Source organism: Oncorhynchus kisutch, linkage group LG21 (assembly GCF_002021735.2).
Source record: "Oncorhynchus kisutch isolate 150728-3 linkage group LG21, Okis_V2, whole genome shotgun sequence".
In the NCBI taxonomy this organism is placed as follows: Eukaryota; Metazoa; Chordata; class Actinopteri; order Salmoniformes; family Salmonidae; genus Oncorhynchus; species Oncorhynchus kisutch.
This window is the reverse complement of record NC_034194.2, coordinates 21,858,670-21,880,612: the sequence shown is the minus strand read 5'-3', so window position 1 is coordinate 21,880,612 and position 21,943 is coordinate 21,858,670. Positions and strand designations below refer to the sequence as shown.

The window sequence follows — 21,943 nt, the reverse complement described above, 5'->3', positions numbered from 1 at the left end:
TTGTGGCACCCACCCTTATCAAAGTAGCCCATCCCTGCACTAGATTTCAGTGGACATAACCCATTTATATTTCCAATGTATATGGACCATATCCTGAATCCAGGGGTCTATTAGACCTACACTATATATCCATAAGTATGTGGACACCCCTTCAAATTAGGAGTTGGCCATTTCAGCCATGCAAGCTCCATAGACAAACATTAGCAGTAGAACGGCCTTACTGAAAAGCTCAGTGACTTTCAATGCGGCACCGTCATAGGATGCCACCTTTCCAACAAGTCAGTTCGTCAAATTTCTGGCTGGTTGCAACACTCACTACCGAGTTCCAAACTGCCTCTCGAAGTAACTTCAGCACAAGAACAGTACGTTGGGAGCTTAATGAAATGGGTTTCCATGGCCAAGTAGCCGCACACAAGCCCAAGATCACCATGTGCAATGCCAAGCGTCGGCTGGAGTAGTATAAAGCTCGCCGCAATGGACTAGAGCAGTGGAAACGCGTTCTCTGGAGTGATGAATCACACTTCACCATCTGGCAGGCCAACGAACGAATCTGGGTTAGCAGATGCAAGGAGAACACTCCCTTCCCCAATGCATAGTGCCAACTGTAAAGTTAGATGGAGGAGAAATAATGGTGTGGGGCTGTTTTCATGGTTCGGGCGAGGCCCCTTAGTTCCAGTGAAAGGAAATCTTAACACTACAGCATACAATGACATTCTAGATGATTCTGTGCTTCCAACTTTGTGGAAGGCCCTTTCCTGTTTCAGCATGACAATGTCCCTGTGCACAAAGCAAGGTCCAAATAGAATCGGTTTGTCTAGATCGGTGTGAAAGAACTTAACTGGCCTGACCTCAACCACATCGAACACCTTTGGACTGCTAACTTCGAGCCAGGCCTAATCACTCAACCTCACTAATACTTGTGGCTGAATGGAAGCAAGTCCCTGCAGCAATTTCCCAACATCTAGGGAAAAGCCTTCCCAGAAGAGTGGAGGCTGATATAGCAGCAAAGGGGAGACTAAATCTATATTAATGCCCATGAGTTTGGAATGGAGATGTTCAATGAGCAGGTGTCCACATACTTTTGGGCATGTAGTGTTGTACTGTTGCTGGTGACTTACAAGCTTCTGTCCCCCCAGTGTTTTGTGGTGGGAAACTGAGCATAACACCGTTACTCATAGATAAATTGTTAACATGTCTAGCCTTTCATTTCTGAAGTCTGCATCCAATTGCCCCTCCCTGTTGCACACAACACACTTAAATTCTGTTACATGGGGAATGTGTCTAATTTAAGATAAAAACCTCAACCCTGTTACTTGGCACTTACTAGTCACGTTATTTTTTTATTTAACCCGTTGATGTGTGAAAACATGTTTATGAAGTTGAACATGTACTCGATATAGAACACAAATTAGGTGTAATTATTTTTTTTAATGAATTACATTACCCAAAATGTACTCCATTGGTGGATTGACCCTTTTATCTGTATTACTAATTGCAAATACTTTGTACCCATTGTCATGACATCCACAAGCTTGGCAGAACGTTGCGCATTGTATTACTGAAATGTTGGCAGTGGTACTTGACTTAGCCAAGATAACTTCGCCCAGGCTTGGCATGAGCAAGACAATACAATGTGTATCATGATACAGCATACATGTTGGCCAAAAAGTTGTTTGCGAGTGAAGTAGTCCTTTTCTCCGTCCAAGTGCATGAGTTTAACAAATTACAGACCAATTTCGCCTTGTTTACAAAACGTGTGTTACTCTTACCGTACTTACCCCTTCAACTGCTCGATTTCCACAACGAATCGAAGGTAACGTTTTGTAGTTACCAATTTCATACAATTCCTGTGTGCGCGCGTTTTGGTAGAAATACACTGGCCAAACCTTGCAGCGCTGTTCTCCAAACATACTAGGGTTGCGTTCCCCTGCTCAGACATTGCATGCATCAACCAGGACAACTTTAAGTGGTACTTCTTCTTCTTTGATATCATGGTGCTTGCACATTTTGTTTGTGCATTCCGCCACCTACTGTGCGGGAGTGTGTGGTCGATCATATTACCTTTTGTGATTCAAAAACACTACAACACAGGTGGGTGGCGCCTTTATTGGGGAGGACAGGCACATGGTAATGGATGGAGCTGTGTCGATGGAAAGGTACCTTATAACTCTTCTGCAGTAAAACATTGTACACCCACATACTTGGAAAACAGAAAGGAAAACGCTGCACACTGCTGCCCATGCTCCCAGGTGATATTTATTTACAGCGTTTCGACCCTTAGGTCTTCATCAGGCATCCACATACTTCTCTGCAGCTTCCATCACAACATCTATAATTCTGTGATTTACATTCCATTTCTGCGGTACAGGTGATAACTATGGCAATGAATGCTAAGAAGCCAACCTCACTGAAGTAAACATTTGTTTCACTCTGTATTGGCTTAGACCAACTATTCACCCTTGACCCATCATCCTCTATTCTCATCACTGCCTCAGCATATGACACCTTCTGTTCTACTCAGACCCTGGCAACCTCAACCTGTCTCTCTCGCACCGGGGACTTCTGATCCCCAACAACATGGGCACCCAATTGAGACACAGTTTTTTCCACCGATACTAGACATTCCTTTGTCCCGTGCCCTGCATACTTCTCACATCTCAGAATCTCCCTCCTACACACTGCTGCATATGGCCATATACATGGCCTAGCCTGCATCTGAGAGCAGCATCCTCATTTCCAGTCAGTGATTGCTGGAGTGCTTGCATTTGGCCTCTGGGCAGAAAGAATCAACAACACCTCTCACCTCTTACCACATTGAGTGGTTGATAATATCCAAGGCTTATATGCTCTGTGCGCAATAGCCTGGGGATGAAGCAGAGATCTGTGTATAATGACGAGATGCTCATGTCTCTGCACTAACAAATGGGAGTTTGTCCCAAAGGCAGGAAGGCAGGTGACATGCCTAGGTCTGCATATTAAGCCCATAGAAATTCTTTGGGCTTATTTTGGACAGATTTTGGTGTGTGCAAAATCTCTCACTTCACTTGTTCCTCTTTGGATGAGGTTACTAACCATGCCACGAGAGTTTGGACTTCTGTTTTAAAGCCAGGGGATGAGTCTGAGTCATATTTCACTGTTACAAATAACTGTAATTTTTTTTTTATTAAAAGTAGTCATGATGGTGGTACTGTTGCTTGTATGTGTTGTATCCGTGTGCTTACTGGCTTTTACCCTAATATTGGCTACTCTAGGTAGTAGCCCTGCTGCCACGAAATGGCGCTATTATTCCTTACATCGTTTGTCATTGATGTCCTGCGTTAAAAGAAAAAAAAACTTTGGATTTATTTTTTTATTAGTCCACTGTTGATACAGTCCCAAAATATTTTGCATGTCAGCAGTCAAGTTTTCAAGATATAGGATTTTCAAGAAGCAAAATGTCACTTGCCACATTCTCCTGATGATGCGTTTTGCCGCGGCTTAAAGCACAACTGAAGGCAAAACAACTTATCAAATAGAAAAATGGGCTATGTGGCACCAAGTCAGAAACGTATTACAGTGTCAAAATTTACAAGGTGTAAATAGGATAATTTTGTTAACAATAAAGTCAGTCTTGTCCAAAACTGATTTTTTTCAGTGAGTTCATCATGACTTACTTTAAGGTCGGGTTTTGATTTGACAATGCTCACTTGCTCACTAACACGGAAATGAGATACACACCTGCAGTGATTGTGCTCTATCCAATCCTACTGCAAAAAAAACAGACAGTGAGACAGACCAGAGGGGCATCATACAAAGCAGGTTTGACGATTTAGCGAGGTAACCTTGTCCAACTCTGAGTTAAACTCAGGAAAACCGGTCATACGAAAGTGGCTCACCTTTTAGCCAGGTACATTGCTATGGCAACTAATCTAACTTGCTCCAGGGCAGGCTAGCTCACGGCTGAGCCGCGAGTTAAGGACCAATGAAATCAGAATCCCTCCCTCTTGCAAAGATAGCGTTATCACCCTCTTCATTCGAGGAAGACAACTGATAAAATATTTAATTAATCAAATGTTTTTTTGGGGGGGGCAAAAAATTGGTTGTCAAAATATCACAGTACACATTACATATTTAGTAATGACAGAAAGCATTTTAAACTTCAGCCAGTGTATCACCTTCGTATGACTTAATAAAAAAATGAATAGATAGGAGTGGGGGGGAAAGGTGCTTGTGCATTGATAAGCACACAAAAGACGGCATTAACAATACGTAATAAAAAAAAGAGGGCACTTCTCAAAGCTTCTTTCACGCTATAGCCTGCTGAAAGATAAGTTATCTTTCATTTTGAATTCGGCACCAATGAAAATGCGTCACTGATTCGCACCTGGATTAATGGTTCAGAGTTCGACAGAGTTTGCGGCAGGCGGACGAGCAATATCCACGGTCGTAGTACGGATGAAGCCTGAGCTGGAATGTGAAGCTAACTGAAGCTGGTTAGCTTTAGAAAACCCTGAGTAGATCTAGCTTTCTTCTTAGGATACCCCTCTGCCCATCAGCACAGTGAATTTGACTTTGTTTGCATATAACACGACACAATGTAAATAGCAAATAGGTAGCAGGGAGAACAGTCTATGACTAGGGTGGCTTGAGTCTTTGGCAATTTTTAGGGCCTTCCTCCACACCGCCTGGTATAGAGGTCCTGGATGGCAGGAAGCTTGCCCCCACGCATTACCCTCTGTAGTGCTTTGCGGTCGGAGGCCGAGCAGTTGTCGTACCAGGCGGTAATGCAACCAGTGCTCTGGTTGCTCTTGATGGTGCAGCTGTATAACTTTTTCAGAATCTGAGGACCCATGCCAAATCTTTCATTCTCCTGGAGGGGGAATAGGCGTTGTCATGCCCTCTTCACAACTGTCTTGGTGTGTTTGGACCCTGATAGTTTGTTGGTGATGTGGACACCAAGGAACTTGGAGCTCTCAACCTGCTCCACTACAGCCCGTTGATGAGACAGTGTCCGTCACTCAACAGTGTCCCATGTGGATCACAAATGGTCCACCACCCAAAAGACATCTAGCCAGATGTACACAGCTATGGGAAAAATTGGAGTCAACATGGGCCAGCTTCCCTGTGAAACGCTTTCGGCACATTTTAGATTCCATGCCCCAACGAATTGAGGCTGTTCTGAAGCCAAAGGGGGTGTTCCTAATGTAGCTCTTATACAATCTGTAATGGGATCTGTATTTGAAACTTTGTGTCAATGCACCTGTAAAAGGCACACTACTTTAACTTCCAAATTTGATAGAAGCTGAATAGATTTTTCCGCCGTGGGTGTGTGAACATTGAGTCATGCTTACTGCAATCATTATTTCTCACGATGTCAGCACAAAAGTTCCAAATACAGATCCCATTACAGACTGTATAAGAGCAACATTCTTCGATCACACACTGAGTATACCAAACATTAGGAAGACCCCCATTTCGGCTTCAGAACAGTATCAAATTCGACCAGGACTCCATTTTGCTCCTGCCGTCCTATAGGTAGAAACTCAAACAGGATGTACCCGTGACTAGAACCATTCAACGCTGGTCTGATCAATTGGAATCCACGCTTCAATATTGTTTTGATCACGTGGACTGGAAATGTTCCGGGAAGCCTCAGAGAATAACATCGATTTATATGTTGACTCGTTGAGTGAGTATATAGGAAGTGCATTGGAGATGTTGTACCCACTGTGACTATTAAAACCTACCCTAACCAGAAACCGTGGATAGATGGTGGCATTTGAACAAAACTGAAAGACCTCATTTAACCATGGAAAGATGACAGGGTATATGGCCGAATATAAACAGTGTAGTTATTCCCTCCGCAAGGCAATCAAACAACTGAAATGTCGGTATAGGGACAAAGTGGAGTGGCAATTCAACGGCTCAGTTATGAGACGTATGTGGCAAGATCTACAGGCAATTACGGACTATAAAAACAAAACCAGCCACGTGATGACACCGACATCTTGCTTCCAGACAAAATAAAACACCTTCTTTGCACGCTTTGAGGATGATACAGTGCCACCGACGTGCCGCGCTACCAAGGACCCCCCTCTCCTTCTCCGTGTCCGACGTGAGTAAGACATTTAAACGTGCTAACCCTCGCAAGGTTTCTGGCCCAGATGGCATCCCTAGCCGAGTCCTCAGAGCTTGAGCAGCCAGCTGACTGGTGTGTTTACGGACATATTCAATTGCTCCCTATCCCTGTCTGCTGTCCCCACATGCTTCAAGATGGCCACCATTGTTGCTGTACCCAAGAAGGCAAAGGTAACTGAACTTAATGACAATCGCCCCGTAGCACTCACTTCTGTCATCATGAAGTGCTTTGAGAGACTAGTCAAGGATCATATCACCTCCACCTTGCCTGCCACCCTAGACCCACTTCAGTTTGCATACCGCCCCAACAGGTCCACAGACGATGCAATCACCATCACACTGCCCTATCCCATCTGGACAAGAGGAACACCTATGTAAGAATGCTGTTCATTGACTACAGCTCAGCATTCCACACCATAGTACCCTCCAAGCTCATCATTAAGCTTGAGGCCCTGGGTCTCAATCCTGCCCTGTACAATTGGGTCCTGGACTTTCTTCACGGGCCGCCCCTAGGTGGTGAAGGTAGGAAACAACATCTCCACTTCGCTGATCCTCAACACTGGGGCCCCGCAAGGTTGCGTGCTCAGCCCCCTCCTGTACTCCCTGTTCACCCATGACTGCATGGCCATGCACGCCTCCAACTCGAACATCCAGTTTGCAGACGACACTACAGTAGTGGGCTTGATTACCAACAATGACAAGACAGCCTACAGGGAGGAGGTGAGAGCACTCGGAGTAGAGTGTCAGGAAAACAACCTCTTCCTCAACATCAACAAAACAAAGGAGAGGATTGTGAACTTCAAGAAACAGCAGAGGGAGCACCCCCCTATCCACATCGACGGGACAGTAGTGGAGAAGGTGGAAAGTTCCTCGGGCTACACTACAGACAAACTGAAATGGTCCACCAACACAGACAGACTGGTGAAGAAGGCGCAACAGCACCACTTCAACCTCAGGAGGCTGAAGAAATTTGGCTTGTCACCTAAAAACCTGACAAACTTTTAAAGATGCACAATTGAGAGCATCCTGTTGGGAATGTATCACCGCCTGGTAAGGCAACTGCACTGCCCTCAACGGCAAGGTTCTCCAGAGGATGGACAATGCATCACCTGCGGCAAACTACCTGCCCTCCAGGACACCTACAGCACCCGATGTCACAGGAAGGCCAAAAAGATCATCAAGGACAACAACCACCCGAGCCGCTGCCTGTTCTCCCCGCTACCATCCAGAAGGCGAGGCCAGAACAGTTGCATCAAAGCTGAAAGAGACTGAAAAACAGCTTCTATCTCAAGGCCATCAGTCTGTTAAACAACAATCACTAACTCAGAGAGGCTGCTGCCTAGATACAGACTCAAATCATTGGCCACTATAATAAATGGATCACTACTCACTTTAAATAATGCCACTTTAACAATGTTTACATATCTTACATTACTCATCTCATATGTACAGTTGAAGTCGGAAGTTTACATACACTTAAGTTAGAGTCAATAAAACTGTTTTTTTTAACCACTCCACAAATTTCTTGTTAACAAACTATAGTTTTGGCAAGTCGGTTAGGACATCTACTTTGTGCAAGGCACAAGTAATTTTTCCAACAATTGTTTACAGATAGATTATTTAACTTATAATTCACTGTATCACAATTCCAATGGGTCAGAAGTTTACGTACACTAAGTTGACTGTGCATTTAAACAACTTGGAAAATTCCAGAAAATGATGTCATGGCTTTAGAAGCTTCTGATAGGCTAATTGACATCATTTGAGTCAATTGGAAGTGTACCTGTGGACGTATTTCAAGGCCTACCTTCAAACTCAGTGTCTCTTTGCTTGACATCATGGGAAAATCAAAAGACATCAGCCAAGACCTCAGAAAAAAAATTGGAGACCTACACAAGTCTGGTTCATCCTTGGGAGCAATTTCCAAACACCTAAAGGTACCGCGTTCATCTGTACAAACAATAGTACGCAAGTATAAACATGATAGGACCATGCAGCTGTCATACTGCTCAGGAAGGAGGCGCGTTCTGTCTCCTAGAGATGAACATACTTTGGTGTGAGAAGTGCAAATCAATCCCAGAACAACAGCAAAGGACCTTGTGAAGATGCTGGAGGAAACAGGTACAAAAGTATCTATATCCACAGTAAAAACGAGTCCTATATCGACATAACCTGAAAGGCCACTCAGCAAGGAAGAAGCCACTGCTCCAAAACTGCCATAAAAAAGCCAGACACAGTTTGCAACTGCACATGGGGACGAAGATGGTACTTTTTGGAGAAATGTCCTCTGGTCTGATGAAACAAAAATAGAACTGTTTGGCCATAATGACCATCGTTAAGTTTGGAGGAAAAAGGGGGAGGCTTGCAAGCCGAAGAACAACATCCCAACCGTGAATCACGGAGGTGGCAGCATCATGTTGTGGGGTTGCTTTGCTGCAGGATGAACTGGTGCACTTTACAAACTAGATGGTATCATAAGGCAGGAAAATCATGTGGATATATTGAAGCAACATCTCAAGACATCAGTCAAGAAGTTAAAGCTTGGTCGCAAATGGGTCTTCCAAATGGACAATGACCCCAAGCATTCTTCCAAAGTTGTGGCAAATGGTTTAAGGACTACAAAGTCAACGTATTGGAGTGGCCATCACAAAGCCCTGACCTCAATCCTGTAGAAAATGTGTGGGCAGAACTGAAAAAACATGTGCAAGCAAGGCCTACAAACCTGACTCAATTACACCAGCTCTGTCAGGAGGAATGGGCCAAAATTCTGACACACTGGGAATGTGATGAAAGAAATAAAAGCTGAAATGAATCATTCTCTCTACTATTATTCTGACATTTCACATTCTTAAAATAAAGTGGTGATCCTAACTGACCTAAGACAGGGAATCTTTACTAGGATTAAATGTCAGGAATTGTGAAAAACTGAGTTTAAATGTATTTGGCTAAGGTGTATGTAAACTTCCAACTTCAACTGTATCTTATACCATCTATTCCATCTTGCCTATGCCGCTCGGCCATCGCTCATCCATACGGTATGTATATGTACATATTCTTATTACATCCCTTTAGATTTATGTGTATTAGGTAGTTGTTGTGGAATTGCTAGATTACTTGTTAGATATTACTGCATTGTCGGAAGTAGAACCACAAGCATTTCACTGCACTCACATTAACATCTGCTGACCATGTGTATGTGACCAATACAATTTGAGTCAATAAAACTGTACGAATATTGTTCAATTCTCAAATTCTGGGATGTAGTAGAATTTGTCGGGAGAGTTCCTTTGTTCTGTGACCCCCTCTCTCCCATATTGCATGGTCAGGGAGACTGTCTCTGCAAGGAATTTACGATATGGTTGTAAAGTCAAAAATTCATGACACTACCCACAGGGCGAAGACATCAGGGCCCATATTCACAAAGTGTCTCAGAGTAGGAGTGATAAACCAGGATCAATTTACTTTTTTTAGATCCTAATTAATATGATTATATGGAAAGTGTTGACATGATCTTAAATCAGCACTCCTACTCTGACACACTTTGTGAATATGAGCCAATTGATGAATATTATTTCTTTGGAGAGACTGCATGTTCTTCAGGTGTGAGGAAAATGGGTTTGTTTGCATATTTTTTTAACCTTTTATTTAACTAGGCAAGTCAGTTAAGAACAAATTCTTATTGTCAATGACGGCCTAGGAACAGTGGGTTATCTGCCTGTTCAGGGGCAGAACTGGGGTTTGAACTTGCAACCTTCCGGTTACTAGTCCAACGCTCTAACCACTAGGCTACCCTGCTGCCCCAACATGATGATGCAAGAAATCCTTATCTACTGATTGTGAGAAGCAAACCGGGTCTGGAATGCAGGTCCCCGCACCATGTGTACATAACAGGCCGACTTTCTCTTAGAAATCAAGGTGTTCAGCTAGTGATTTACTAATGCAAATATTTCTGAGTATTTGAAGGGTACAGTTTTCCACTTGGTCATGGACTGGAAAACCCTTGGACCAGACTCATAATTTGCTGTGCAAACCAAAATGTGTGCCTTCAAATGCACGATTCAGAAACAAGCATAACAGTCTATAATAATGCTCAAATCCACAAGTTGGCAAAGAAAAGGAGAAAAAGATAGATGCGACAATTGATTCACAATACCATGATGTACTGTAAAATAATCTGAGTCAGTGTTTATAGCGTATTTAGTATTCTAGTGAGAGATTTATTAGATAATTCACCCTCAGGACTATCATGGAAAACTGAACATTGTGTCTCTGAGTGGCGTTTTCCATTTCAATACTGAAGGGATTGTGCAAGCTGAGGTCGCTTCTTACAGACGACAGGCGCCATGGCTCCACATGGCCAGGTGAGTTTCAGTTGGACCTGTGCCATAGGGACTGGGTGTCAGCATAAATTAGTCCATGTCCACATTAGTCCACGTCATTTCAACGTGGATAATTGGGTAATATTTGGTTGAGAAATTGATCAATGAGATCACAACCTGTATTCATCCACTCAAAGACAGCCAAAAGTTAGTTGAATATCCAATGGATTATCACTATGCTTTCAACCATCTAATAGCACAACCAAATTCCAATGGAAAAACAATGTCAGATTTTTGATTTAGTTGTCACCCAAATGTCTGTCACTGTGTTTTCAACCATTTTTAAAAGCACAGCAAAGTTCAAGGATACAATGTCAGATATTTTGTTTATTTATACAACAGATTCATATGTTATCACTGTGATTGATCTAATAGCAAATGGCCTGAATTGCAGTTGAGATTACATTAAAAGTACTTGGTGAAAGTGATTAATGCCGTTCGAGACTGCGCAAATTATTACAGCAATTGTTGAGACCTCCACAGACCTGCGATGACCTATGCATGCTATGCAAGTCTCTCACCGTTGCCCCCAGCTGTGCTCTGGACACTATATGTGAACTGATTGCCCCCCATTTTCACCTACCTCATCCCCATACTGTTTTAATTTATTTACTTTTCTGCTCTTTTGCACACCAATATCTCTACCTGTACATGACCATCTGATCATTTATCACTCCAGTGTTAATCTGCAAAATTGTAATTATTCGCCTACCTCCTCATGCCTTTTTGCACACAATGTATATAGACTCCCCCTTTTTTTTCTACTGTGTTATTGACTTGTTAATTGTTTACTCCATGTGTAACTCTGTGTTGTCTGTTCACACTGCTATGCTTTATCTTGGCCAGGTCGCAGTTTTTTATTTTTTATCTATCTTCAGAGCTCGTGCTGCTAGGCGACCTAAACTAGAACATGCTTAACACCCCTGCCATCCTACAATCTAAGCTTGATGCCCTCAATCTCACACAAATTATCAATGAACCAGGTACCACCCCAAAGCCGTAAACACGGGCACCCTCATAGATATCATCCTAACCAACTAGCCCTCTAAATACACCTCTGCTGTTTTCTACCAAGATCTCAGCGATCACTGCCTCATTGCCTGCATCCGTAATGGGTTAGCGGTCAAATGACCTCCACTCATCACTGTCAAACGCTCCCTGAAGCACTTCAGCGAGCAGGCCTTTCTAATCGACCTGGCCGGGGTATCCTGGAAGGATATTGATCTCATCCCGTCAGTAGAGGATGCCTGGATATTTTTTTTAAATGCCTTCCTCACCATCTTAAATAAGCATGCCTCATTCAAGAAATTTAGAACCAGGAACAGATATAGCCCTTGGTTCTCTCCAGACCTGACTGCCCTTAACCAACACAAAAACATCCTATAGCGTTCTGCATTAGCATCGAACAGCCCCTGTGATATGCAACTTTTCAGGGAAGCTAGAAACCAATATACACAAGCAGTTAGAAAGGCAAAGGCTAGCTTTTTCAAGCAGAAATTTGCTTCCTGCAACACAAACTCAAAAAAGTTCTGGGACACTGTAAAGTCCATGGAGAATAAGAACACCTCCTCCCAGCTGCCCACTGCACTGAAGATAGGAAACACTGTCACCACCGTTAAATCCACTATAATTGAGAATTTCGATAAGCATTTTTCTAGGGCTGGCTACCCCTACCCCGGTCAAAAGCATTGCACCCCCCCCACAGCAACTCGCCCAAGCCTTCCCCATTTCTCCTTCTCCCAAATCCAGTCAGCTGATGTTCTGAAAGAGCGGCAAAATCTGGACCCCTACAAATCAGCCGGCTAGACAATATGGACCCTTTCTTTCTAAAATGATCTGCTGAAATTGTTGCCACCTCTATTACTAGCCTGTTCAACCTCTCTTTCGTGTCGTCTGAGATTCCCAAAGATTGGAAAGCAGCTGCGGTCATCCCCCTCTTCAGAGGGGGGGACACTCTTGACCCAAACTGCTACGGACCTATATCTATACTACCATGCCTTTCTAAGGTCTTTGAAAGCCAAGTCAACAAACTGATTACCGACCATTTCGAATCCCACCATACCTTCTCCACTATGCAAAATGGTTTCAGAGCTGGTCATGGGTGCACCTCAGCCACGCTCAAGGTCCTAAACGATATCTTAACCGCCATCGATAAGAAACAATACTATGCAGCCGTATTCATTGACCTGGCCAAGGCTTTCGACTCTGTCAATCACCACATCCTCATCGGCAGACTCGACAGCCTTGGTTTCTCAAATGATTGCCTCGCCTGGTTCACCAGTTACTTCTCTGATAGAGTTCAGTGTGTCAAATCGTAGGGTCTGTTGTCCGGGCCTCTGGCAGTCTCTATGGGGGTGCCACAGGGTTCAATTCTTGGACCGACTCTCTTCTCTGTATACATCAATGATGTCGCTCTTGATGCTGGTGATTCTCTAATCCACCTCTACGCAGACGACACCCTTCTTTGGACACTGTTAACAACCCTCCAGGCAAGCTTCAATGCCATACAACTCTCCTTCCGTGGCCTCCAATTGCTATTAAATACAAGTAAAAGTAAATGCATGATGTTCAACCGATCGCTGCCTGCACCTGCCCGCCTGTCCAACATCACTACTCTGGACGGCTCTGACTTAGAATATGTGGACAACTATAAATACCTAGGAGTCTGGCTAGACTGTAAACTCTCCTTCCAGACTCACATCAAACATCTCCAATCCAAAGTTAAATCTAGAATTGGCTTCCTTTTTTGCAAAAAAGCATCCTTCACTCATGCTGCCAAACATACCCTTGTAAAACTGACCACCCTACCAATCCTCGACTTCGGCGATGTCATTTATAAAATAGCCTCCAATACCCTACTCAATAAATTGGATGCAGTCTATCACAGTGCCATCCGTTTCGTCACCAAAGCCCCATATACTATCCACCACTGCGACCTGTACGCTCTCATTGGCTGGCCCTCTCTTTATACTCGTCGCCAAACCCACTGGCTCCAGGTCATCAACAAGACCCTGCTAGATAAAGTCCCCCTTTATCTCAGCTCGCTGGTCAACATAGCAGCACCCACCTGTAGCACGCGCTCCAGCAGGTATATCTCTCTGGTCCCCTCCAAAACCAATTCTCCTTTGGCCGCCTCTCCTTCCAGTTCTCTGCTGCCAATTACTGGAACAAACTACAAAAATCTCTGAAACTGGAAACACTTATCTCCCTCACTAGCTTTAAGCACCAGCTGTCAGAGCAGCTCAGAGATTGCTGCACCTGTACATAGCCCATCTATAATTTTGCCCAAACAACTACCTCTTTCCCTACTGTATTTATTTATTTAGTTCCTTTGCACCCCATTATTTCTCTACTTTGCACATTCTTCCACTGTAAATCTACCATTCCAGTGTTTTACTTGCTATATTGTATTTACTTCGCCACCATGGCCTTTTTTGTTGTTGTTGCCTTTACCTCCCTTTTCTCACCTCACTTGCTCACATTGTATATAGACTTATTTTTCTACTGTATTATTGACTGTATGTTTGTAACTCTGTGTTGTTGTATTTGTCGAACTGCTTTGCCTTATCCTGGCCAGGTTGCAATTGTAAATGAGAACTTGTTCTCAACTTGCCTACCTGGTTAAATAAAGGTGAAAAAATAAAAAAATAAAAAATAAAAAAAAGGTACAAATTAAAAAGGTACAACATATTATATTCAAAGTTTGCTTATGCTGAAATTTGGTTACCATGATGACATTACCCTGTGGTTGAAATGTCACCCTTTTTTCAAATCCAATGTATTTTCTACGTAACAATACATTGACAAATTACATTGAAACAACAGATTCAACCAGTTTGTGTCCAGTGTGTGGCTACTGGGACCACTTAACAGCACTCAAAACCGAAAATTCCTTTCACAATATCCAATCATTACAGACCAAGTCAAGCTGAATTTGTTTACTGTATTTATGAATCATCAAGCTGGGGTGGCACACACATAATTACAAGGTGTCTGTATGCATAAAACATCAGGATATTCCATCTCATTTTCATATTCTAGACTTAAGATCCTTTGATTGCTGTTTATACACTACAGGCAGGATGTCCTCCCTAGCAAACCTCACCAAACATCTTACTCATTCTATTTCTGTAGTGTTATATCAAACTAGAGTATTCTGACTTGCTCCACGCATCCCATACTTAGGTTAATGACACACTGGGTGCCGATAGCAGCCACGATGCAATATGATTCATAATAGATTCTCCACAGTTTGTTGTATTCCACATTTGACAGATAGGAGCAGTTATGTTTATTTTTAGAGAAAATCTCAGAGGGAAAATGTTTACATAAACAGTGATGTAAATAGTGAATTGACTTAAATAGATATCTGTTTTTGAGTATTTTGTGACGAATGCCTGGAGATCAGAAGGTAGTGAGTGATTTTTATTTATCCCCCCCCAATCCCACCCCTTCCTATACATGTACAGTAGACCTAAGTAAGTTCCATTGGAAAACCCACACCCTATAGGAAGAGATGCTTTGGCTTCTTCCCCAGGAATTCACCAACCCATAGGGCAAGTGATACAGTAACATCTATCACTGCCCCCTTTCCCTACCTAACTTGAAGAAACGCAAGCAGTGTAGACTTCACATGAGCGTCACGCTTCTACAATAAAAGGTGATCCTCTTTTCTACAGTTTATTTAGACTAGAGAACTACCCGAGAGAAGATAGTCACAGACACACAGACAGAGATTAATCAAGGGGGAGGGACTGGAGTTTTATCACTTCATACAAACGCCCCACAGACACAGGTGAGCTGATAAGGCTGTCCGGGGCGCTCATTCAAACACAGAACGTCTGGAGAGCTGTGTGTTCTAACCCAACAGAGAAGAGTGAAATATATTGAGTGAGCATAAAGTTACCTCAGGATATAAAGACCGACACAGGTAAACTTTCAAGACTTTTAAGCAATAAGTGAATGAACGCCATGCTTTAGAAAGAAAGGTGCTATCTAGAACCTAAAAGGGTTCTTCTGTTGTTCCCATAGGAGAACGCTTTGAAGAACCCTTTTTGGTTCCAGGCAGAACCCTTTTTGTTTTCAGGTAGAACTCTTTTTGGTTCCAGGTAGAACCCTTTCCACAGAGGGTTCTACATGGAACCTAATAGGGTTCTACCTAGAGCCAAAAAGGGGACAGCCGAAGAATCCTTTTGGAACCATTTTTTTTCTAAGCGTGTACAGTAAAGGTTTTTCCTCACTACAACTTGATCAAACGGTGTGGCCTATACATGGCTTTAGTTAGCGTGTTGACTTTGTCAGTGGAACAACTAACTTTCCAAAGAAATTGTTTATTTTAATCTGGAAACAGCATAAGTTGTCAGTCCTACTGTATTTGAATCATACCAGCCACCTCAGTTTACCTGAGGCAGTATCTGACACATTGTCCTCATAGATGCAGTAAGTAACTAACCACTATCAAATATCCTGATCTCTGAGAAACCTTTAAAAGCCACATACAAATCTTAGATAAATAATTGGGTCTCCATTGGAGCTAATTTGTTGAGGATCCATAATTGGAACTATCATGAAGTTTGTTGAATCTTGTACTAACTGTACAGAACTGTACAGCTTGGATTTCTGAAAGATAGGGAAAATTCCTTAAAAGCAGCATATTTTGGGGGGGGTTGACTAACAATACAAGCAAGACAACATAACCTTCACATTTTAGACAAATTAAGAAAGTCCCTAACCAGTTTGTCTTCCAGTCAGGAGTAAATGTTTTCCTTAGAATTCCCAACTGTTGTTCCATTACAGGTATATGAATATGAAACACTAACCATGGGGAAAAAAGATGATCTTTCCAATCTTTTAATCTGAGTGAAATGTGGAATTACCAGTTAGAACAAGCCATGATTGCAACACTATCTCAAAAGTTCAAGCAGCTTTAGACACATATGGTGTGAACCAGTGGAGGCTGCTGAGGGGAGTACGGCTCATAATAATAGCTGGAACGGAGCAAATGGAATGGCATCAAACACATGGAAACTTCAGCCATTACCTTGAGCCGGTCCTTCCCAATTAAGGTGCCACCAACCTCCTGTGGTGTGAATGATGACATTGAGTGAAATCAAATCTAATGTAATCATAGCCACAGTCAAATATATTTTTTTTTTAATGCTTTAAAGTAATAAAAGCAAGCCTTCAAGATTACTTATTAACAAACTAAAGGTGCCCCAGTGTTCACGTTCCAGTACAAGAGGTCAGAGGAAGCTGGTGGGAGGAGCTTTAGGATCAATGTAATGGCTGGAATGGAATCAATGGAACGTTATTTCCATGTGTTTTGAGTGTTTGGTACCCTTCCATTGCAGCCATTAACATTGAGCCCCATCCTCCTATTGCTCCTCCCACCAGCCTCCTCTGTACGAGGTTGTTTAGACTTTTCCCTCTATGAGACAATTAATTCAACATTTTTTAAGCATCAACTCTTACTAGATTAACCTTTGTGCAGCAAGCTATGTGTGTGAAGTTAGAAGAGTATTACAGTGTGTTTGCTTAGACATGCACAATAAAAACTGGTTCTGATATTATACAGTCACTGCTGCAGGAACCAGTCCATAAATGGATCCATCTCAACCTGGAATCCAAGGTCATGGCAATTGTGGCAAATTTTAGCAAAGGTTGGAATTTGGAGAGTATCTATGAAATGCCAAAATGAAAAATAAATCTATGGAATGATTATCAGATAATTACAAATGAGTTTTCTCTAACTATTTTGTTTGTCCTCACAATTTCAGAGGTGCCTAAAGGCCAACTTGACCCTTCAACTGAGTGACCTTGAACTCACTAACTGACGTTACACACAATCAAGTCAATGCCTCTGAAGAATTCCCTGTACTTAAAATCGGCCACGATGCGCTGGCCCCGCAAGCAGAAGCGCCGTGAGCTTCTGTCAGTCAACATGATCAGCCTACCACTGGGCGACTTCCGTCACCTCTCCCACATCGGATTGGATGCCCACGGTGATACCTTCGGCGACCTCGCAGCCTTTCACCGGACTGGTAGTCTCATCCTCCACAGCTCTCAAAGCCACCAGGACCTCTACTGCAAAGGGACATCCCCAGCCCCACCCAAGCCCCCACGACTCCTCAGCCCAGAAGAGATGGATGCACAGTCCGCCGAAGCCAGAACCCTTCCCCAGGCTTTCAGGCACAATAAGTGCCACTCCCTGCCTTTACTGGATGATGTGGAGGTGGTGGAGCATGACGGATTGTACCAACGAGAGGAGGTAAAGCAGGAGCAGGAAGAGGAGGGAGGGTTAACTATGGGTCCGGATGGATTTGAATTGAATGCGGCCCCCCAGCAGGTTCCTTGTCCCCCAGTGGAGGCCTCTCCAGTGGTCGAGGAAGACTCATCTTTTGCCCTGAACCTTGACCTGGGGCCATCCATACTAGAAGATGTCCTGCAGGTGATGGACCAGCTTTACCAGTGAGACTTTGAGAAGGGTGCCCCTCATACATATGATTGTAATATATTTTGTTCTAAGGCCCTTTCAAGAAACCCAAGACACTGTACCAGACACTATACATAGGGAGAACTCCAAACTCCTTCCTTTCTAATGGGAATTGAAAGAGGTTGTGCCATGGATGGACAAATGGGCTGAATCATTGTCAACTGTCAGGATGCTAAATCGGCACAATTGTTCAATTACTGCCTACATAGAGGACAGATTGTATAATATTTCCTTCTTTTGGATGCAATATTATATAATTAGAGGGATGTGTCATATCTGGGTCAACGCATTGGACATTTACCCTTCTCAGGTGAAAGCTCTGTGACCCAATGACACCACTCCACCTGGGTCATTTGACCTAATGACAGACAATGTCACATATTTGTATCTAGAGGAGGGAAGAAAGGGAAGGGAAGAAAGACAGACTGTAAACTATGAGACAGGGCTGTGAGACAGACATTTATGACTGAAGCTTGTCTGACAACTTCTGTGGTGAAACACTGAAAGAACACTGGTTGCTAATGAGAACCAGCTCTCCCATAGTATATAAGTCAGCTACAGTATGACTCACTCAAGTGTATACGTATAGACCTACCTCTTGTTTTTCTTACCAAGTACTCAAGGGGAAAGTTCACTGACAAACCTTTATGAATATACTACTGTATCCGTCTTTATGACATGGTTTATGGCTTGACTGTGAATAGTATCAGTCCATAAAAGTTTCTTCGGAAAAGCAAAGATCACCAACAATCCTTTTCCCATATCATAATCTGTTAGACTAAAGTGGAGCATGAACTCTGCCCAGCACAATGAAAGCACATTGTGTTTAAACTCTATCGAATAAGCTTTCATTTGTGAAATAAAAAACTGAAAGGTAAGATAGTGCTTACTTTTTGCATCTAAGCCACTTTATTCTTTAACATCTCTGCTTCCTCCTGGTGGCCCATCTTGTAACAACTATCACATCCATTTGTCTTTCTACACCACCTGAAGGAGATATTTCACAGCCTTATATTGGCTGGTATGTGCATCTTCAGTACTTCATGGTTCAATGGGTCAATGTCCATTATTTAAATATATTCGTTTTATAAATCTCCCTCAAGCTTTTTGACAGAAACTATCAAGAATAATCCAGAGCAAATTACAGTTGAGTACCTAATTGTTTTTACTAGGGACCACAACGCTACTTTTCCCCATAACAAATATACATTTAATAAGATCTATAGTCAGTATGGCCATCCAGTTATTATTATGCTTTCTTTATTTATCACACTCATTTCACTCCCTGTATCCTATGTAATATCCTCCATTTTGTTCCCTCGACTCTTGGGATACATGCAATCTCAACAATGGGACTGCGGCACAACCACACCAATTATTGTGTTCTGCATCTGTGTGAGATAACATGAATCAGACTGTTGTCTGTGGAAGATACACTGTGTTTACCCACTGCAAACCCATTCAAATACACGGCTGTTCTCAACAAGTCTGCCTTTTTGAGCAGACTCTCCTTCACAGGCTTGGTAGAAGCCTGGGCACGGCCTAGGTTGTCAGAAAACCGACGCTGTTCCAAAAACATCCGTTGTGAATGTTGACATGGCCATTTTATTGGAATAATTCATCCAGGCTACTGTCTTATGGGTTGGCTTAAATAAAGGTAACTGATGAAGGGTTATCCCCTCTCCCTATTCGGGAGAATGTGGAAACGGTCAGTAGAGAAGCCAGCTACAACCCAGTCCATTTTGTTTCATGGTTGTGACCTCATTAAAAGACAATACAGCCACATTACCCTAACTCTGTTTATACAGGTTCCTCAGTTATGAGGTTCACCATCCAACAGGACAATGACCCTAAGCACACAACCAAGACAATGCAGGAGTGGCTTTGGGACAAGTCAATGAATGTCCTTGAGTGGCCCAACCAGAGCCTGGACTTGAACCTGATCGAACATCTCTGGAGAGACCTGAAAATTGCTGTGCAGCGACGCTCCCATCCAACCTGACAGAGCTTGAGAGGATCTGCAGAGAAGAATGGGAGAAACCCCAAATACAGGTGTGCCAAGCGTGTATCGTCACAGCAGACTCGAGGCTGTAATTGGTGTCAAAGGGTGCTTCAACAAAAGTACTGAGTGGAGGGTCTGAATACTTATGTAAATGTGATATTTCCATTTTGTTTTTAATACATTAGCATAAGTTTTAAAAAAAGGTTTTGTTTTGTCATTATGGGGTATTGTGTGTAGATAAGCAAAAAAAAAGATAAACCATTTTAGAATAAGGCTGTGAAATATGAAAAAAGTCAAAGGGTCTGAATACTTTCCAAATGCACTGTACATGTCAGTACACGCACATCACATGGGGGAGAGGCATTGTTCCATGAGGTGTTGCTTTAATTGTTTTTGAAACCAGGTCTGCTGTTCTCTTGCGCTATAGAAGATGGAAGGGAGTTCCAGGCACTCATGGCTCTGTATAATACTGTACGTTTCCATGAATTTGTTCTAGACCTGGGGACTGTAAAAACACCCCTGGTGGCATGTCTGGTGGGGTAAATGTGTGTCAGTGCTGTTGATCTGAGACTGTTGCACAGATCTCACTAACATGCTCAGGTGAAGATCCCCTGTGAGAAATAGCCTACCAGGCTATTTCAGATTCCATAAGCATTTCCCCTCTGCAGCAGAAGGAAGATGACAAATGGTAAATTAATCTGAAGCTTGCGAAAAATGCACAGAGCAATATGGGAGGCAGACACTCACTTTGCGCACCTTAGACCTGTTGTAGCCAAATAAGGGATGTCACTCATCGGCTAAGATCTCTAGTTTACGTCTGTCAGTGACTGGTATTGTGAGCTGTGAAGAGAGAGCAAGAAAACAGCCAAAAATAAAAACTTACTTTGCCAGTGAACCCTAATTCCATCTCTGATGACTTTAACAGACAGAAACAGCATGAACATCCCCCTTCAACTCTGTGGCAGGTTCACACGAAACTTGTAAAATTCTACTTGTTAAAAAAATCTGTGTATAGAGCCTTGGGCCACTGGTACAAACCACTTTACACAATTACTACTGGTATGCAAGAGGAATACAATAGATTGGAACATTGCAGTCATAAATAAACAGCATATGATGAGAAAACATTGACACAAAAACTGGGGTAACTTTATTTTGTGATTTACTGAGGTCTTAAAATACATGATACCAAATGTGCAACGTAAGATTTGTCACAACCAACAATTTAGTGACAGAGGACTGTATGTGCAATAGTGAATGTAGCTACATCATTGTTCAATTTGTTTGAACGTCTCAAAAGTATATTCATATCCCTTGTTATACAGGCTGAATTCAAATTATTATTTTTCTCACCTATCTACACACACTAGCACATAGTGACAAAGTAAAAACATTTCTGCAAATGTATTGAAATACAGAAATCTCATCTACATACTGTAAGTATTCACACCCCTGCGTCAATACATAGAGTCACCATTGGCAGCGATTACAGCTGTGAGTCTTTCTGGGTAAGACTAAGAGCTTTGCCCACCTGGATTGTGCAACATTTCCACATTCTTTTTAATTCTTCAAGCTCTGTCAAGTTGGTTGTTCATCATTGCTAGACAGCCATTTTCATGTCTTGCCATAGATTTTCAAGCAGATTCAAGTCAAAACTAAACTAACTAGACCACTCAGGAACATTCACTGTCTTCTTGGTAAGCACCTTGTGTATATTTAGCCTTGTGTTTTAAGTTATTGTCCTGCTGAAAGGTGCATTTGTTTCCCAGTGTCAGTTGGAAAGCAGACCAACTTTTCTAGGATTTTGCCTGTGCTTAGCTCGATTCGGTTTCTTTTCAGCCCAAAACTCCCTAGTCCTTGTCAATGACAAGCATACCCATAACATGATACAGCCAACACTATGCTTGAAAATATGAAGAGTGAAGAGTTCAGTGATGTGTTGAATTTGCCCCA

The 21,943-nt window shown here is 42.6% G+C and overlaps 2 protein-coding genes across 4 annotated transcripts in view; one reads left to right on the top strand and one right to left on the bottom strand.

Moving 5' to 3' along the window:
* Positions 1 to 1,950, bottom strand: part of LOC109866574 (inverted formin-2) — a 35,103-nt gene extending 33,153 nt beyond the window's left edge. For 2 of the 3 annotated variants that reach the window (XM_031800359.1, XM_020455305.2), the window contains exon 1: positions 1,779 to 1,950. In XM_031800359.1, coding sequence (XP_031656219.1) covers positions 1,779 to 1,948 — 170 coding nt within the window. In that variant the 5' untranslated portion in view covers positions 1,949 to 1,950. Of the gene's footprint in view, positions 1 to 1,769 lie in introns of all 3 variants that reach the window. The other variant, XM_031800360.1, reaches the window with a different exon arrangement.
* Positions 1,951 to 15,304: 13,354 nt separating this feature from the next.
* On the top strand, positions 15,305 to 19,771 carry LOC109866575 (cdc42 effector protein 3-like). The gene is made up of 2 exons (XM_020455309.2): positions 15,305 to 15,426; positions 17,273 to 19,771. The coding sequence occupies exon 2, from the start codon at positions 17,350 to 17,352 to the stop codon at positions 17,965 to 17,967; it is 618 nt and encodes a 205-aa protein (XP_020310898.1). The 5' UTR covers positions 15,305 to 15,426; positions 17,273 to 17,349; the 3' UTR covers positions 17,968 to 19,771.
* Positions 19,772 to 21,943: the final 2,172 nt, after the last annotated feature.

Excerpts from the sequence above, each read along its gene's own strand:
- LOC109866575 (XM_020455309.2), top strand. The coding sequence starts at position 17,350 with ATGCCTCTGAAGAATTCCCTGTACTTAAAATCGGCCACGATGCGCTGG.